Source organism: Aptenodytes forsteri, unplaced genomic scaffold (genome assembly GCF_000699145.1).
Source record: "Aptenodytes forsteri isolate BGI_AS27 unplaced genomic scaffold, ASM69914v1 Scaffold72, whole genome shotgun sequence".
In the NCBI taxonomy this organism is placed as follows: Eukaryota; Metazoa; Chordata; class Aves; order Sphenisciformes; family Spheniscidae; genus Aptenodytes; species Aptenodytes forsteri.
Genome location: NW_008796193.1, coordinates 6,802,782 through 6,820,053, shown reverse-complemented (window position 1 = coordinate 6,820,053; position 17,272 = coordinate 6,802,782). Strand labels below are relative to the sequence as shown.

Sequence of the window (17,272 nt, the reverse complement as noted above, 5' to 3'; positions counted from 1 at the left end):
AAGTTTTCTCTTACTTCACACAGGTACAAAAAACCCCAAAGAATACCCCACACTGTGCCAGACGAAAGAGGTGAAAACTTCCAAAATTGGGAGGGGGGGGAAAAAAAAAAAAAGCATAGAATGACAAGTATCGATGAAGATCACTACTACACACAAGTTTCAAATAGAACCAGACTAAGAGTAAAATGGCACAAAAGTTTTGCAAATGCCTACTTTAAATTCATTCCATCTTTCCTGACATTTTGATGGGCATATTCAATATATGTTTGTTGGGAGACTCTTTAAAAAAAAAAAGTATAAAACTACATAATTGTTTTCTGAAAATTAATTTTGCCTTTACAACAAACATGAGTACTATCCATACTTCCCGTATTACCTTTAAAATATTTATTTTGAGATCATGTGTGGGATCTAAACCAAAAGGTTCTTCAGGACTTGTGTGTTTAAATCTCAAAAAAGTGACTCATTGCCCCCTTACTAAAAGATTTTAGCTCTTCCTCATCTAAAGTTATGCAGAAACATTTCTTCATCCCAGCTACAGATATCTGGCACTTAAAAACATTTATGTTTAAATTATGAGTAAAGGAAGGTAGAACCTCTGAAAAAAGAGTGTACAGCCAAAAGCGTGTGGCACAATATTCCACAAAGAACATTCTTTACAGCAGGTATCAAACATGATACAAAGTAAAGCTCAAAAATTGCAATTAAAAATTGTTTCCTTTCCTCAAGAGTTCAAATAGTGCAGGTTTCCTTTGTACCTTTTTGTCTTAAAAAAACATGGTACAGCTAATCATTCTGTATGCCTACAATCTCATTTTGCACAGTAATCCTGTTACTGCTACTAAAATAAACCACACTCATTATAGCGTTAAGCATTTTTCTGTGGATAATGGTTAGCCAGTATTTGGGAAAAAGTCCTCAGTCCCAAGGAGCTTCAGTAGCTGAAATTGGCAATTCAGTAGATGGCACTCTTCTCTCTCGGTACAGAAAAAAATGCATTGGGCATAGTGCGATACCTTCAATTTGAGTCATTAATGGTCACTACACTTCTTTTAACTTGGGTGTCTTCATAAAGTGTAGCTAAATATATGCCTGCTTACATATATGACCATAGGTGATTTGAGCAAGATGTCTGCCTTCATCATAAATTGGTATTGTAATTGTTTAAAAGTAGCGTTTTCAGTTAAATGCATTACTATGACTAGTGCTGTGATTCCCATATAGGTATATTCATGTTAGGTAGAATGCTATCCAAAATCCTCAAAAACCTCAATTTGTAAAATATTAGATTTAGCAAATTCCTTGGTTCAGCTAGGTTTGCTGAATGAGATTACAGAAAAACACGTGTTCATGTACAAACTATCAATTAATTTGCTGAATGTTAAAACAAGCTTTAACATTCGGTAGATGAGAGAATCAAGTTGCATCAGATACATAATTTGCAGAGGTCTTGTTAAAAATCCCAACAAAACGCTACACCTTAACTTGCTCAAGTTATAAAACCTTGACAGTCTGATTTTTAGGAGTTTGCCCATGAATTATTTAAATTATAGTCTATAATGCAAGCTCTAAGCCCAAACCTATAGGAGGTTAAAGCACAGCTTTTAATTTCTGCTTTGGATAACCCAAACTGCTGTTGAATCAGGTGCAACACCTGCACTCTTAATACTCCCTTCATACTTGCATTGCCCATGAGCTGGCAATGTAGAGTGGGAAGCTGCCAGACTCAGAGAGCACAACCAGCAGGCTGAGAGGAGTAGAATGAGGGAAATGGAAAAGTACCCTGTGAAGACTGGACTAGAGAAAGACGTGTTTTGCTCTTGAAGAGGAACAGAGGTTAACCCCACCTTTAGGTAGGGTAGCTTATGATACAGAAGCTACCATAAAACTCATTTACAAGTTTTGGGAAGCTACACCTTCATAAAACTCAAACATGGAAAAATGCCCACTTCTGGACTGAGGATGAGACTGACAAGCACTGCCGATTTATACAGGAGCTCAACACCGTCCAACCACCACCTCTACCAAATCTGAACCCAGGAGGGAGCAATAACATGAGAATTGTCTTGCGTCATTCTTGCAAATCTACTGTAGTACTTCCATATTAAATTTTGGAATTTAATTTCAGGACTTCTAAGTAGTCAATTTAGCAAATAATTTTCTTATTAGAATCTGAACTTCTAATATTACCATTAAATTAGATTGTACAAGTCTGTAATCAAACCATTTTAAGTGTTAAAATCCCAACAAAGTATTATTCAACAATAACATATGTAATTTCTTAATAATTCCCTGATGCATATAGTTTTAAAAGATTAATCACTTTCTGCTTAAATGGAGAAATCAAATATTGTACTGGCATCTAAGTCTTCTTCGCAGAGTCATGCTGATTAGGCTCCCTTTCCCCAAGTTTTCAAGTTTTAGCAGTATTACATACCAACAAGATTTCTGGGAACTTGAATAAAATCCTCCACAAATTCCAAGTAACTTCTAGCCTTTTTTACTGCATCAGCAGTCTGGAAATGAATTTAAAAAAAATGGAGTTTATTTGTGAATATATGTTAAAAATAAAACCTTGTAGCAACAGCTGCAAGTCTTCCAAACGTCAAACTTGTTTTCAAAAAGAGAGGAATAGAGACAAGATTAATGTAGTTTTGAACTAAATGTTAAAGAAATAATTAAAGTGCCCAGAAACAAAATTCAGTAGCAAAGCAAAGCATCAGTAGTGAATAAAACAGCTTTTTCCATGCTATTTTAAGACATTTTAAAATATTATCTGCAACTTATCATAAGTAAACCACAGACATAAAATATCTTACAGGTATATCCTGAGGCAGTTTCTGGTAGACATTAATTGGGAAAAACCAGCTAATTATATTCTTTCTTGAAAATCAAGACAATTTTCAAATCTAGAATCCGTTTATTAAAAAAAAAAAATCAATATCCGTTTATAAAAAACAATATAATAATTATCACAAAGATTCTGTACTTAAAAGAAATAAATTTGTAAGAGGTCCTACCAGCATTCATAAAAACTTCAGCTTACAAGAATACTATGTTATAAAGAAACTTTAGATCATGTATCTCATTTCATCTGACTTTGCAATGAATGATAATCACATGGCTGTGATTAGATGGGCAAGCCATAAAACTATAGCTTAACCTCTGCATTTTCCTCTAAACTGCTTTGGAAGCATCCAGTTTTTCTCCACAGAAACTGTGCTACCATCGATAATGTCAGCGATTTAAATTTCTTTTGCCATTTTTAGCGTAGTTTTTAACGTGTAATACACTATTACATTTCCCAGAGGACTACATGTGGAAAAATGGGGAAGAAGAAAATGAATTTTAGATTTGTTTGTCTCTTGACAGTATCTAAAGATTATGTCACCTGATAAAGATAAGACATTTCCAAGGTTGAAGAGCAATCTCTCCACAGAGCTTTACAGGCTCACTGTAAGCAGTGACTGGCTTTACAGCCTTTTCCTTAAGAAAGGTGCACTGATTTTTCAGAACAGCCTAAATAAAACAGCCGTTAGAAGTTCTCTCCTCTACGAAGTTTCTGTTCTCTTACTCAGTATTCAAGAGAATGGAAAGAAAACAAAATCAGTCACAGAACCTTTGTTGTAACAGATCCATTTTGCATGCAAGTCTTAATACTGAGTACTGTTTGCAAATACACATTAATCCTCAGTGAATAAGCGCTGCCAAAATGACAAAAGTAGCTACTCCTCTAGGTGTGCACACACTCACAAGGCTTGCCCACCACACAACCCGCTTGTATCTTCAGGAAAGGGACTCGCTGCAGAAAGGCTGGGAGGCTATGTTCAGAGCACAGCTCTCTACAGGAGAATCTGGCAGCAGTCAGGCAAACTGGGGATTCAAAGGAGCAAGAGCACTGCAGGAAGGTATAGGAGCATACAGACACAGCACACCAAGCCTGTTCAGAACTGGCTGCAGGTAGGAAGTTTTCTGTTTTCTCTACAAAAATTCTTCTACTTCTGTTACTCTCGTCTTAAGCTTGACAGGAAACTAAGCCTGAATAACAAGCACCTTCAGACAAACTCTCTCCTGTAACTGCAAGACAAATTACACTAGTGCAACCTGAACTCTACAGTGATCGCTAAAATGGCGTACTACACTAAGGAATCTGTCCTAATCATACCACCTCTACATTGTAAGTAATATTACAACTAAGGCACTCTCCTTCCAGAATGCTGGTTTCTGGCCACAGTTCATCTACCAAGATAGGATAGTGGCATTAGTTAGTGGGAAGAACTCCTATAAATGCTATCTTATAGTTTTATTATTAAATGACAGAAATTGACAGTTAGTTGAGGCTATACAGATGCTGAAAAAAGAAACAAAGCTTCAGATTAGCAACAGCAAAAGTGCAGAATTAAGGAACAAATATCAGCATCTAGTCAGTAATGATGGCTTTTGAGCACAGTTTCCATTTTACACTAATGCCTCAGCCCTTTCATCTGTCATTTTTTTAGGCAACACGTGAAATAAAACTACCACCAGCTCCTGCATCTTTCAATCAAATTATGGAAGTCCTAGAAGAACAAAAAAATTTATAAACCTCTACTTCTGGCAGAGGTCAAAATGACAGCAAGAGAAACGTGGGCAAATTGGATTTCACGATAATGAAACAAGCAATAAAGCATGGAAAACAGATGAACAGGAAGTCATTGGGGGGAGCAGAGGCTATGCTGCATACTCAAAACAACTGCTAAAATGACACAAACTTCAACACGTTAGCAATTTTTCACCTTCAACGAACTCGACAAATAGGACACAATTAACTAAAGAGTTCACAACATCCTGCCTCAGAAGTATGTTTATCAATTCTTTCTCAAATAAAGATGAAGGAACAGTGACTGCTTTCACAGAAGCAGAGTCAGGATGAGAAAATAAACCACTGCCAGTAACAGCAGTTCTCCAGTGCACCCATATGCACATCTACCCTTTCCCACAAGCACTCAGAATTTTTGTGCAAGTACAACCTGGATGACTCATTCACACCCCAACATGAGACAACATATAAAGCTGATTTGGACAACGTATTCTCAGTTCCTCACAGTCAGTAATTCAGAAAAGAAAAATAATTTCTCTCTCTCTCTCTAAAAATCAATGTGCGCATGGATTAAAGACCTCAAAGAGTTCCAGCTACTAATAACCACCTTTCTAACTTTGAACGACAGTCTACACGTCCATTCATGCTTTGGTTACTTCACATAGTAGCCCATACAATCAAGACACGTCCAGGTTACCTGAAGTCTCTAATAGATTAAATGCAGGGTATTTTTCTAAACTCAGCACTATACCTTTTGCAGCAGGATAGTTCTAAATGAGAGTGTCAAACAAGAACTGTATGGCTGCAGATTAGGGAAAATGTTTTGTAACAGTCACTAACGTAGATCTAGTGGCTACATGCTGGTGGAGCGCATTCCTATTACAAATGGTGGATCTGTCTCAGGAGTCTCACAACAGTTTGAGACAAGGTTTCGAAAGTCTCTCCAAAGACCTGGTAGCTCTTTTAGTCCTTCCCTAATGGAAAAAACAAAACTACCTCTGGGAATCATTCGAAAAGCCTCATCCCCATGCAGATAAAGACAAAGCCCTCCTAAGTCATGGCAGGGAACAATGCTTTTTCCATTGTCATACAAGTCTTTTTTCAAGAAATAAAATAAAAGGCATATTAGTCTCCTAGTTTAAATGGAACTGAGCTCATAAAAGCTCTAAAGGGAAAATGAGTTTTCTTGTTTTCTCCAAAGAGAAAACAAGAAGTAAGTGTCTCCTGAAAAAGCCGGGATAGATAGGATCTTGCTATCCTTCTATCCAAAGGAACAGTTATCATACAGTTAAGTATGCTAAAAAACTAGTATAAGAAGGAAGAAGTTCAAGTGTTAAGAATTGCACAAGAATTGAATGCAATTCAATTTTGCCAGTAATGAATGCCTAAGAGAAACTTTGCTGTTTCTGACAAGGCTCTCCCTCCCGGGGAAGCACAAGATTTCAAAAGTAGGGATAGCCACTCACTGTCCAAACTCTGAAGTTCACAGTACTGTGGTCTTCGTAACAGCTATCACGAGCAGCAGTTCAGGCAGAAGGGGAAGGGTCTTGGAATCAAAGTGGTCTTGATCAGACAAGGAAAAAGCATGAACAGCATCCCATACAGTTTAGCTTCCTTCTAATCATACAGACTTCCATTATTCTTTAAAATTTATCTCCCTGTTCCTTCCCTCAAAAATTCTGGCCCTGAGCAACACTGAACTTTTATTTGTATGCAAAACGTTAGCTATGGGAGACCCTCAGACCCTGACTACAACGTCAAGGACACTGGATCTCTACTCCCACACATCTCATAGCCTAAAATTGTCTGTCCGTACATTCAGCCATTAGGGCCTGGCTGCTTGCCAACTTCAGCTGAAAAGAGGTAAAAAGAGTACACAAGTATATGCAGATGTTGAAGCCCTCATCACGTGGAGTATTTAGGTTGCCTGGCTTTTTTAGAAGCAGCTATCACTTCTAGGAAGGACAAGGCTGGATGTGCCTAAAGGCATTTTTATTTAGAGGGCATCTGGTCTTTATAATCATGGCTGTGCACTACTCTAAGAGGCTGCTGACGGTCATAACCTTTCCACAAGTTTCAGCATCGCATCATTCACATTAAAGAGACTGAAACTGGAACACACTAGACATTCTGCTGTGTTTAAACTCGTCCAGTTCGTGAACTGTGAGATGTGATTTACTAGTAGTACTAGGTCAAAGGATCTGTTGCCATCCTGATACCCTGAAGTGTTTAAGGTTTCCAAAGAAAGGACACAGAACTTCAGAGGTACTGAAGAGTGCAGAATTTTGTCCTCCTCTCAGCAATATCAACTTCATCTGACCCTTGGATCACAACCAGGTTCTACTCCTGACATGCATGAAGCATAATTAAAGACCACAGACTCCTGAAACAGTAGACAACCAAGAATTTCTAAAAGTGTTAACACCAGAGACTCAGGTGTTAGTGGCACCTGTAGAGTTGGTAACATGGGATAAAAACCCTGAAGAAATGTTCTGACAGTGCCCCGGTGACAGTGGCATCTTTGTCATTGCTCTTCTGCCTCCTGAATGGATCATTGTTTTGGTCCAAAGACCAGCTACATTTCAAGGCACTTCTGAGATTTAAAGCACATCAGGTAAGAGTCGCACAGATGGAATTAACTCGGAGCAAACCAGTATTATTTTGCCAAAGCCAGCATAAAATTGCCAAAATAAAAGGGTTAGAAGCAGCAGATACAGGCTTTAACACATTTGGCTAGGTTAGAGGAGCAGACACCACGCAGCAAAACACACATGAACTAGAAAGGAGGGAGGGGAAGAACCAACAAGAACAGCATATACAGTCTGAAGGAAAGAAAAAAAAAAATCTGTGATCAAGTAAAACAGCAGCAAATTATACCTCTCAAGTTGACTGAAATCTACAGTGCAGTTATAGAATTTGTGCATCAGGACATGGATTGATTAGGACAGAACACATCTTACGGAGGTCACCACTACAATGAAGTCTTGTGTTTCAAATACATGTAGTACAAGCTGCCATAGTGTGAACATGCATATAGACACTCAGACAACTACTCAGCTATTTCCAGTTCTTAGTTCTGGGTACAGCTCTCACCACTCTAAAGGCAGATAGAGAATGAAATGCTCATCAGATCCATACAAAGTCTCCCCCTTACCTCTCCGTAGATTCTGAAAGTACCAGTATCCTCCTCGAGTTCTATGGCAGTAACTCCTGGAACCTTTCTGGCTTGTTGTATGTTACTGCCATGTGTTCCTATAGCAAGTCCCATTAAATCTTCTCTGACTACAAATTCCTCATGAAATGCTGCAGCAAGCTGTTTTGTGCACTGAAGGAAAAACAAAGTAAGACTCATCCACGTGCACTCAATGTAATGTACAGTTATGTGCTCAGTTTCAAGCAACAAGAATTACAAGCTACGGCTTACTTCTAAGTGTTTTGTAGCTTCTTCATTTCTTGACATAAGCATAAGTTTGGTACGAATGCTGCGCAAATGCATGTCACTCAGTATATTCACTCGCTTCACTGTTGCTTCACTGGCAGACTACAAAAGAGAAGGAACATGAAGTTTCATTTTTTTAAGTGAATCCACATTTCAAGGATAAATCAGGAGCCTATTTAAACTAAATCATAATCATCATCTGAATTTCCAGAACTTACATGGATATTATTCCTTCTCAAAACAAAGCATGAGAAATTCAGCACCACCTCGCAAACCAACAATTTTCTGTTCTCACTCACAGCATATTTTACACTAAAGATTTTGCTGCTGGATATACACAGTAACCCTTTCCTCTTGATGTTCCCCAGACAAACAAATTAAATATCATTCTACCATAGACATACTTGTCACTCACTGTCTGAATGGCAGAGCTAAGGAAACAAGCAGGAAAACACAATTCTGGAGAGTGAGGTTCAAGTGGGTACCATTAAGTAAATAGAACTGTGAAGAGAAACTAATGCTGGGAAAAGTCTATGTAATAAAGAGAAAACCGTCACAGAGGAATCTAAGTGAACAATTCCTTAATGGCTATGCTGAACTGGTGCAGTTCAGCACCAGTGTCAAAGTGCACAGTGTAATACAGTATGGGGGTAAATCTACTGCCCCAGAGCACAGTTAAGCTAGAGTTAGCTGCGCAAATCAGTGAACCACCACTCAGTTGTGGATGACAAAAATCATAAAAACAATCAGACTGAAAGCTGCTCCTAAATTTAGGCTGTATGCAGCGCAGTCCTTATAGTCCCTCCAAAAGGCCTACCCCCAAAGGTTAAATTTAAACACATCTACTTATAGCATATCTCTCACAATTTACATAGCTTGACAAGTTAAACCATTTTCCATACAAATATACAGCTGGCTATATACTTCCCATAAATAATATACTGAAAATTCATGCAACATTTACATAGAAATAATTACTTACCAGTATTATTAGTTGAGCAGTTTCAGCATGATAAAAAATTCGACATGCTCCCACAGCTTTCTTGAAATCTTTATGTGCATTTTCATTAGCACACCTGAGAAGACAAAATGATTGTTATTTCAACAAGCTGCATCAGAGCAGAACATGTAATATCATGATCAGAACCAAGAACGTTTCAGAGTAGTTTATGGCAAAGACTGCTCAGAAACTGGCAAATTCCCATTCTCCTTAACATGGTTCCAGAGCTTATTTCTCTGTGGACTGTATGCCATCATGGTTATTTGGCAAGTCTCAGTACCAGAGGCCCACTGTGAGTGCATCACCTGTACAAGCCTAAAGCAACACCTGAAGCTCCCATCTCAGAACTTGCTTTTTGTCTCCAACCCAAAAGCTCAGCAGGGATCGCAGTCAGTAGTTTCTAAACCAGCTACTGCAGCCATAGCCACCCTTAAGGTTCTTCATGGACCTGTAAATTTGCCTCTAAAATATAAGCCAAGTAGGGTTTTCCCCCCCTCAAATACAGTAAATGACTTATTAAAGTGTGCAGAGCTACTCACGCATCTCTCAGATCTTCAGGAACATCCACTGCGCACTTGAAAAAGGTGTTCTTTTTGACAGTTTTATTTTGATTCACAGGTCGGAGTCGTTCATAAGTGACAATTTCATTGTAAGTGGCATCACAAGCAGCATATTCAATGACATAAAACTATGGAAGAATTTTTTTTTTTTTAAAATGGTAACTTCAGTAAGGAACAAAGACATAGTAACATTACCAGCATCACCAAGAAAGTACAAAATATGAATATACAGACTAAAACATAAATCTGAGTTGATATAATGCTACAATTATTCACAAATGAGCCTGGACATATTCCAGCACCCATCTGATACTTCAGTGAAGTCAGAGCACCATATCAGCATAATTTCAGTCCCCCACAAAAGCACCTTTTATTGATTTTTCTCATGCTCATACCTCCTCAAATATCTACTTTAGTCCAGTTCAAGTTCCAAAATTCTAAATGTTTACTGGAGCTCTAATTCTAAAAAATACCTAATAGAGAAGCAAACATAACAACATAACTTATTCTTCACTGAAATATCTGCTCTGCAACAATTAAAAAAAAAAAAGAGACAAATCCACTGATTCAATGGGCAAACCACCTGTGAATCATGGAAGATCAAAAAGACCAAATTTTTATTTTCCTTTTGATACACACTATCCCAAATTTAGGAAGGCAAGAGAACTAAGAAGATTTAACAGCTACCAATAATCTACTCCTACACTTCCACCCAACACATGAAAGCATAAAGAAGCTTGTGTGCAGAGTTTTCCCCCAAGCCTGGCTTTGTGTTAGGGATGCAGCCTTCTCCTGTCTTCCCTTCCACCTGTGCACAATTTAGGAGTGCAGCAGTACTTTCTCCTCTTCCTCCCTCAAAGCTAGTATCCATTTTTGTCAACACACACAATTTACTCAAGTATCAGGAAAAAGTAAATCACTAAGGTTGTGACATACTTTTCCACATGCTATTTTCCAATTTCAAGCTTTAAGTTTAGCTTAGGTGTTATCCTAATCATATAAAGCTGCTTTGAAACATATCACAAAACAAGTTAAGTAATAATAATGAAAAATAAATACTAAACAGACAACTAAATTTAAGAGAACTACCACCCTACGCTTTAAAAAATTAACTCCTGTAGTTAAAGATAATTCTGGTTATCAGAACAATCACAAAGCTAACTATTGTTAGATACATGGGTTGTTTATGAATTTCACATTTACTTTGAGGAAAACAAATGTGAAAATAGAACAATGTTAAAGACTGTACAAAGAAGCCAAAATTGAACTGTGAGGTTTTTTTGGGGGGACAATTCCATAAAATAACTAATTTGACAATGCTGTATAAAGATACCAGCCATCTGAGGATGAAAAATCATTTTTTTTTCCTGTCAAAAATACTGGAAAAGTAAGAACTGGATAAAACTGCATTTAAATTCAGAACTAAAAATTTTTCTTTCACTACCTTTTTTGAAATAAGCAGCATAGCAAGGTAACCGATAGTAAAATTCCAAGTTTCTGTGATATGTAAGAGAAGCAGATTAGCCCCAAATAACAAATTCTATCATTTAAATCAATTTGTCTCCTCTTCTCTTGTTTCCTTAACAAGCGGTTCATCTGCAAGGATCAAGACACAGAATCTTCCTCTGATAACTGTTTATCCCCACCTTGCCCTCACAGAGTTTTTAAGCAATACCAGAAATTGGACAATTTTTTTTTTTTTCTCAACCCTGTTTCCTTTGGTTTTAGGAATCTAATACAGAAGTCAAAACTCAGGACCCTTCCTACTACAAAGTTAAATTCTCTCTCTGTCATTTCACAAAAAGCTTTAATGAGACTGTATCAGACCCTGCCATAGCTCTATACACTTACGTGTCTGAATCTACAAGTTACTTTGCAGGTGTAACTCCAAGAGTCAATGGTAAAACACAAACCTGACATACGTAAAAGCAAACCAACTAAAGCAATGTCTTTCTACTACACTCAGTAGAAATACATACACAAAAAAGAACCCATAGCAACACACATGGATAGCTGCTTAATTTATGGAGTTTAAACACTGACTTTAACCACAAGTGTACTGCTTTACTTAATTTTTAGCACCAAGTTCCATTCACAAAGTAGGAATGTTAGAAGTCCTGTTCTTATGCATGCATACAGTCCTCCAAGCAATTTAACTACTAATAATGGAAGTGACTTGCTCAGCTATAAAAAGACAACCCTCAGTTGTGTAATGCAGCATGGGCCATTCCAAAGTGATTTCAACTTACATTTCTGTTTTGTCATGTTTTTGTATGGGTACTACTTTATTCATAGTTTTTCCATCACAAAGACCTTTTATATTTACTGTATTTAACATAACAGCATGAAATCAGTAGGTTTTAAAATAATTTACCTCTCCTTTCATCATTCGAACTTTTGCCAGCCACCAGCCACAAGGTTCTTGGTCATTTGCTCTAGAATAAACCTGAAAATGAAAGTAGTAAGAAACACTGAAAGCACACACAGACATAATTCACTTGCCTGCACGTATAATGAAGAAAGAACATCCCAACTTTCCTAATTTTTGTTAAAATGGAACAGTATGCTACACAAAAGTAATTTTTGTATAAATTATCCAGGCACAGGCTTCTTGCACAGATTTTTTATTATTTTTCATTACAAGGACTGTGAATGGATTTCCTTTGCATACGTTACTGACAATTCAACAGAAATTTCTAAAGGAAGATAAAAACCTTGGCTCAACACCAATTGAGGCGATTCAGGGACAATCCCTCATTAAATTCAAACACTGTCTTCACACATAGAAGTAACTCCATAATAATATTTTTGTTTTGTCACTGGCTTACTTGATATGCCTAGGACTACTGAAATGAACCAAGTCATCCTGTGACTACACATTCCATATTTAACAAACACTACCAAGTTAATGCAAGATCAGATATAGAACAGATGACTTCCAAAACTTTCAGTTTCCTCATCTTCTGTAAGTTTCATTTACTCCTTATACACTTCTGACAGGCCAAAGTCATTTGCATGCAAGAAATTTTGCAATAGCAAGGAGGTAGAAAATAATCCTTTATGTTTAACCTCTAACAAAGCCAACACGTAACATGTTTTTCAAAGAAAATAACAGAAAAACCCAGCACCTATACTACATTGTTTCTTAGATTACTAGCCCAAAACTATAATGGTATCCTAAAGAAACTCATTAGTTTGATTTTAAAGACAAGTAAAGTGAAAAGCAGAAGTTAAACTAAGTACTAAATTACTAAAGATACTACAATGAGCTGGAAACAGAAAATGCACCTTTTAATTTCCTGGCTTAATACATCATTTCTAATTAACACTTTCTCTGTAAAACAGTATCATTCACACAATTTCCTACCAGATTGTACCAGATATTTCATCTGAGTTAAAACTTTTGTTATTAGAAGAGCTTTATTACATCTTCGCATCAAAACATTTCCAACAGTTACATTCCAGATTAAAAATGGAAATTACCTAGGTTTGTTTTAATTCTGAAACATTCTCAGCAATTTTTAGATTCTGAGAAAGTTCCATTGGTAATTCTGTGAAAAAAATTAAATGTTACAGTTTCACTGAGAGCTTAATAAATCCATTACTAGATACATGCTCCACTTTGAATCTTCACTTTGCTAATGTACTTACAATCATCATCACCACCTTGAGCAGACAATCAGTTAGGTACCAGGACAGTTCATTGGGATAAACTCACCTCCACTTCATCTCCTTCACCAATTTCTTTCTTGATATCAGGGGGTGGTGGTAATCTGACTTCATTAAAGGGTACCTGGCGCTCTGGTTGCCAACTGAAAGTTGAAGAGATATTACACATTATTTCTAGAATTTTCCTGTTTTCTTAGTTTTATTTTAGAACTCTGAGTTTAATTAAAACTCACTCTTTCCATATAATCAAGCCTGTTTCTTCACTGCTAAAAAGCAAACCTTACAAGCAAAGGAACAAAATAACCCTGTCAAGACAAAAATAGTATCTGGAAAGATATTTAATGACAAAACAATTTTTAAATTAACTTAAAAATTTAACTTGACTGGGTTGACTAAATGGCTTTCATAAAACCCCAGTGAAAAGATTGTTAGATGAGGTACTTACATTTCTACTGTTCCAGGTCATAAAGCCTTTACACAAATGTAAGCTTATCTTTGCATGAATATTTTTGAACCATGGGGTTCATCCATTTCTTCACCTCATACTTAACATTTCAACTGCTTACCATTAATGCTTTAAGTATTCTAGGAAAATCTGACTCTGATCATTAACAAAACTTCACAATTCTACCTACAAACTTGTTAACACTCCCCAGTAAGTGTCTGGCAAGCAGCTTCAGTTCAAAACATACCTTTATAACTGCTTATCAATACCAATTACTACTAGGCATGTAAAGTTAAAATTTTACCTTCTTGTACAGAAAGGCTACTTGTTTTACCATAGCTGGCTCTACAAAGCATTTTACTTGTGGAAGCGTATATTTTAGGTGCATTTTGTGAAGACTACTGGAGCAATTCACATCCTCCATGTTCTCCTGAAATTCCTTTTCTTTCTACTCTGTGAATGTCACAGAATACCATCAGCTGTTCCTCACTCTTTTATTCAGAAACCCAACTGAAGACTCTGCACAGGTTGAAATAAAACCAGGGGAAAAAACCACACCAAAACCACCCTTATTAACTTAGAATATCTGAGGGACTTTGATGATATCTGCCAAAGCATTCCAACATCCATCATTTATGCCCATCTTAATCAAAGTTCACATCAGGTACAGACAGAATCCAGAACCAACTTGTAACAGTAAAGATTACTGCAAGTAATTTGTTTTGCTTACTTACAATACACGCAGAGCAGCCCAAGCTAGTGGAACAAGTCTCAGCATTAAGAGCAAAGGGCACTTCTGCAACTTTCTACAAGATGGATATATTTATGTTTCCTCTGAAAAGACAGCTTACACTCAAGTACCTCACTTAATAAAGATGTGACGTATCCATATAGTTTTGCTCTAGCCATTATTATACACTTTGTTTTTCTTTTAACCATAGTGGAACTTTGGAAAAACAAGAAAAAACCCATGAAGATTACAGATAGCTTCTGTTGAAGTTGGAAGGTATTTTGGCCATAAGATGTTATTTAAATCTCATTCTATTTCTGAGAAATGGTGAAGGGGGCTGGCAAAAATCACTTGCAATTCAATTGCCCTTGTTGCAACTATAATAGTCACTAAACTCAGGGTTTGGGTTTTTCCTTCTCCTCCCTGCCTTTGTGAAGTTGTTACTCTCACAGATGCAAAGGCAAATACTAAGACTTGAGGACAAAATGCATTCCCTAAATTATAGGGTATGTAAAACTTCAGTTCAGAAACAGTGTGAGCGTAATAATCGTAACTGAACAACAGGATCAAAAATGTTGCAAACTCAAATGAGCTGCTTAAAGTTCTCTTGAGAATTTCAACTGTGCCTTGAGGTTAAAGAATCTAGCAAATGGGAGCTTACAGAAAGTTATAAACTGCCCATAATGAGATGCTGTGATTGAAGAGACCTTGTACCTTCAATAAAATCTGCTTGAAGTTGCAGTAGGCTAATTTTGGTTCCATCTCTAATCATCTAAAGGAACTCCATCCACTAGAAGTGGATGGGCCAATAATGACTTACCACTATCAGCTGCAAGATGTTTTGGTATTTTTTAATAAAACAGTGGAAAAGTGCACAGAAGGCTTAGTTCTCAGAATATGAGGAGTCAAAGTTTTGATGGCAAAAAAATCCAAAATTGGAGCATCTCACTGATGAAGTGCAAAACAAAATGTTTTAAGACATCACTTTTGACTGGCTACAAATTACCTACTAAGAGGGTATGACAGAACTGACACTTAGTAGTCAGAAGGCTTATCCCAAACATCTGGCACAAATTACAAAAAAAGGGAGGTGCTTGCTTCTTACAACAGAGAAGTCTTTCTTTCAATATGGCTGCTTCAAACTCCAATGGGCCTATATGAAATTGCACCTCAAGATCCAATTTTCTGCCTTATACAGTAATGAGTTTCCAGTTCCTGAAGCTTCTGCGATCATTCTCCGCCTCCTTACCTCCAAAAAACGTCTCTTAAAAGAATCAAGGATATCTGCCCAGAGATTAATTATTGCTATGGCCACAAAATCATCATTAGCAGTCTGTGCTAGTACACCAACTTTGGGAACTTTACAATAGCTGTAGATAAAGACTGGTTAACAGCAGAAAATGCAAACTGACAATTTAGACTGCCTTTAGGGAAGTAGATGCGTTTACTTCGTTAGTGCTGATCACTATCACAACAGAACGATGCATTCAGGACAGGACACTCTTGCCAACTTCGGTTCTACTAAAGCCCTTATGAATTTAACTCAGTAAAAAGGGTAATAATTTATCAGATTTACATCACAGAATAATTTGACTAGAACTGTATACACACTTCCTGGTAAGACCTATTTTTGGTCAACAAAACACTCAACATATGTTGTATCCCATCCTTTTTGGAACATGGCTGCTGCTGCCAGACTTTCTGTAAAACACATGGATGACATGGATACTAAACACTAGAAATGTGTTTCCCAACAATTAGACCCCTGCTGTGAACCACAGGCGCTTCCTTTAGCTTACTTGGTTTCCAACATGAAAGCATATGTTCTGAAGGCAAAGAGCCTCCTACCGTAAAGAAAAGTAACACGGATGTTGAATATGAAACTGAAGATTTGTCACATCTCCTCAGACCATGGATAGTAGGAAGGACCCGATTTGTTTTTTTCCTGTTTGTTGGGTTTTGGGGTGGGAGTATGAAAACCTAGGGGACAGTAACAACTTCCATAACCACCTCAATAGATGTTAGTACAAATTATGGTTGCCACCTCATCTTCTATTTTTCATAAAAGGAGGGCTAGAAAACACAGGTTAGAAAGAAACAAAGACTGGACTTTGCAGAGTAAATCCTAGGATTACTTCTTTTTTTCCCCCCTAGGATTTATTTTTATACACATGTATACGCACATATATGTATACACATACACACCCTAAGATTACATACTCAGGATTATAAAATACTATTTATAAACACACACTCGCACGCTCCCTAGTATTACCTTTATTACCCAGCAATCTTTCTTAAAGAAAGGCTTAAAGACTAATCTACAGGTTTGTGCTGGAAGAGTTTAGTAACAATTTTCACATCAAAAGCTGACACATTTTTAGGATCTCCACCTAGCAACTGGAAGGGAAACAGGAAAGAGGATGTAGCTCCCAGAACATCTCCAATTAGCCCTGGAATCTCCCAGGTAATCCACGGTGTTATCAGTCTGAACGCTGAACAACAGGTATTCATTTGTACTTTACCATCCCATGGATTATCTTCAACTTGCCACTACAAGTCCTTAGTGGCACTGCTGTGTTTATAAATTAAATGAAGAGGGCCTCATGGATAATTCTTTCTCCAGATTTGCTTCCAGATTTGCACTCTTTTCCACTAAAAAAAAATTGGGTCTTTGTGCTGGTTTTGGCTGGGGTAGAGTTAATTTTCTTCACAGTAGCTAGTATGGGGCTATGGTTTGGATTTGTGCTGAAAACGCTGTTGATAACACAGGGATGTTTTAGTTACTGCTGAGCAGTGCTTACACACAGTCAAGGCCTCTTCTGCTTCTCACCCCACCCCACCAGCCAG

The 17,272-nt window shown here is 37.2% G+C and overlaps 1 protein-coding gene across 3 annotated transcripts in view; it reads right to left on the bottom strand.

Annotated features, from left to right (window-relative positions):
* The window catches only part of FXR1 (FMR1 autosomal homolog 1), a 28,639-nt gene that overhangs the window by 10,460 nt on the left and 907 nt on the right, over positions 1-17,272 (bottom strand). For all 3 annotated transcript variants that reach the window (XM_009288048.1, XM_009288050.1, XM_009288049.1), the window contains exons 2-8: positions 13,297-13,390; positions 11,953-12,024; positions 9,558-9,706; positions 9,001-9,094; positions 8,004-8,120; positions 7,734-7,904; positions 2,438-2,516 (exon numbers count right to left, since the gene is read on the bottom strand). In XM_009288048.1, coding sequence (XP_009286323.1) covers positions 2,438-2,516; positions 7,734-7,904; positions 8,004-8,120; positions 9,001-9,094; positions 9,558-9,706; positions 11,953-11,967 — 625 coding nt within the window. In that variant the 5' untranslated portion in view covers positions 11,968-12,024; positions 13,297-13,390. The remainder of the gene's footprint in view (positions 1-2,437; positions 2,517-7,733; positions 7,905-8,003; positions 8,121-9,000; positions 9,095-9,557; positions 9,707-11,952; positions 12,025-13,296; positions 13,391-17,272) is intronic.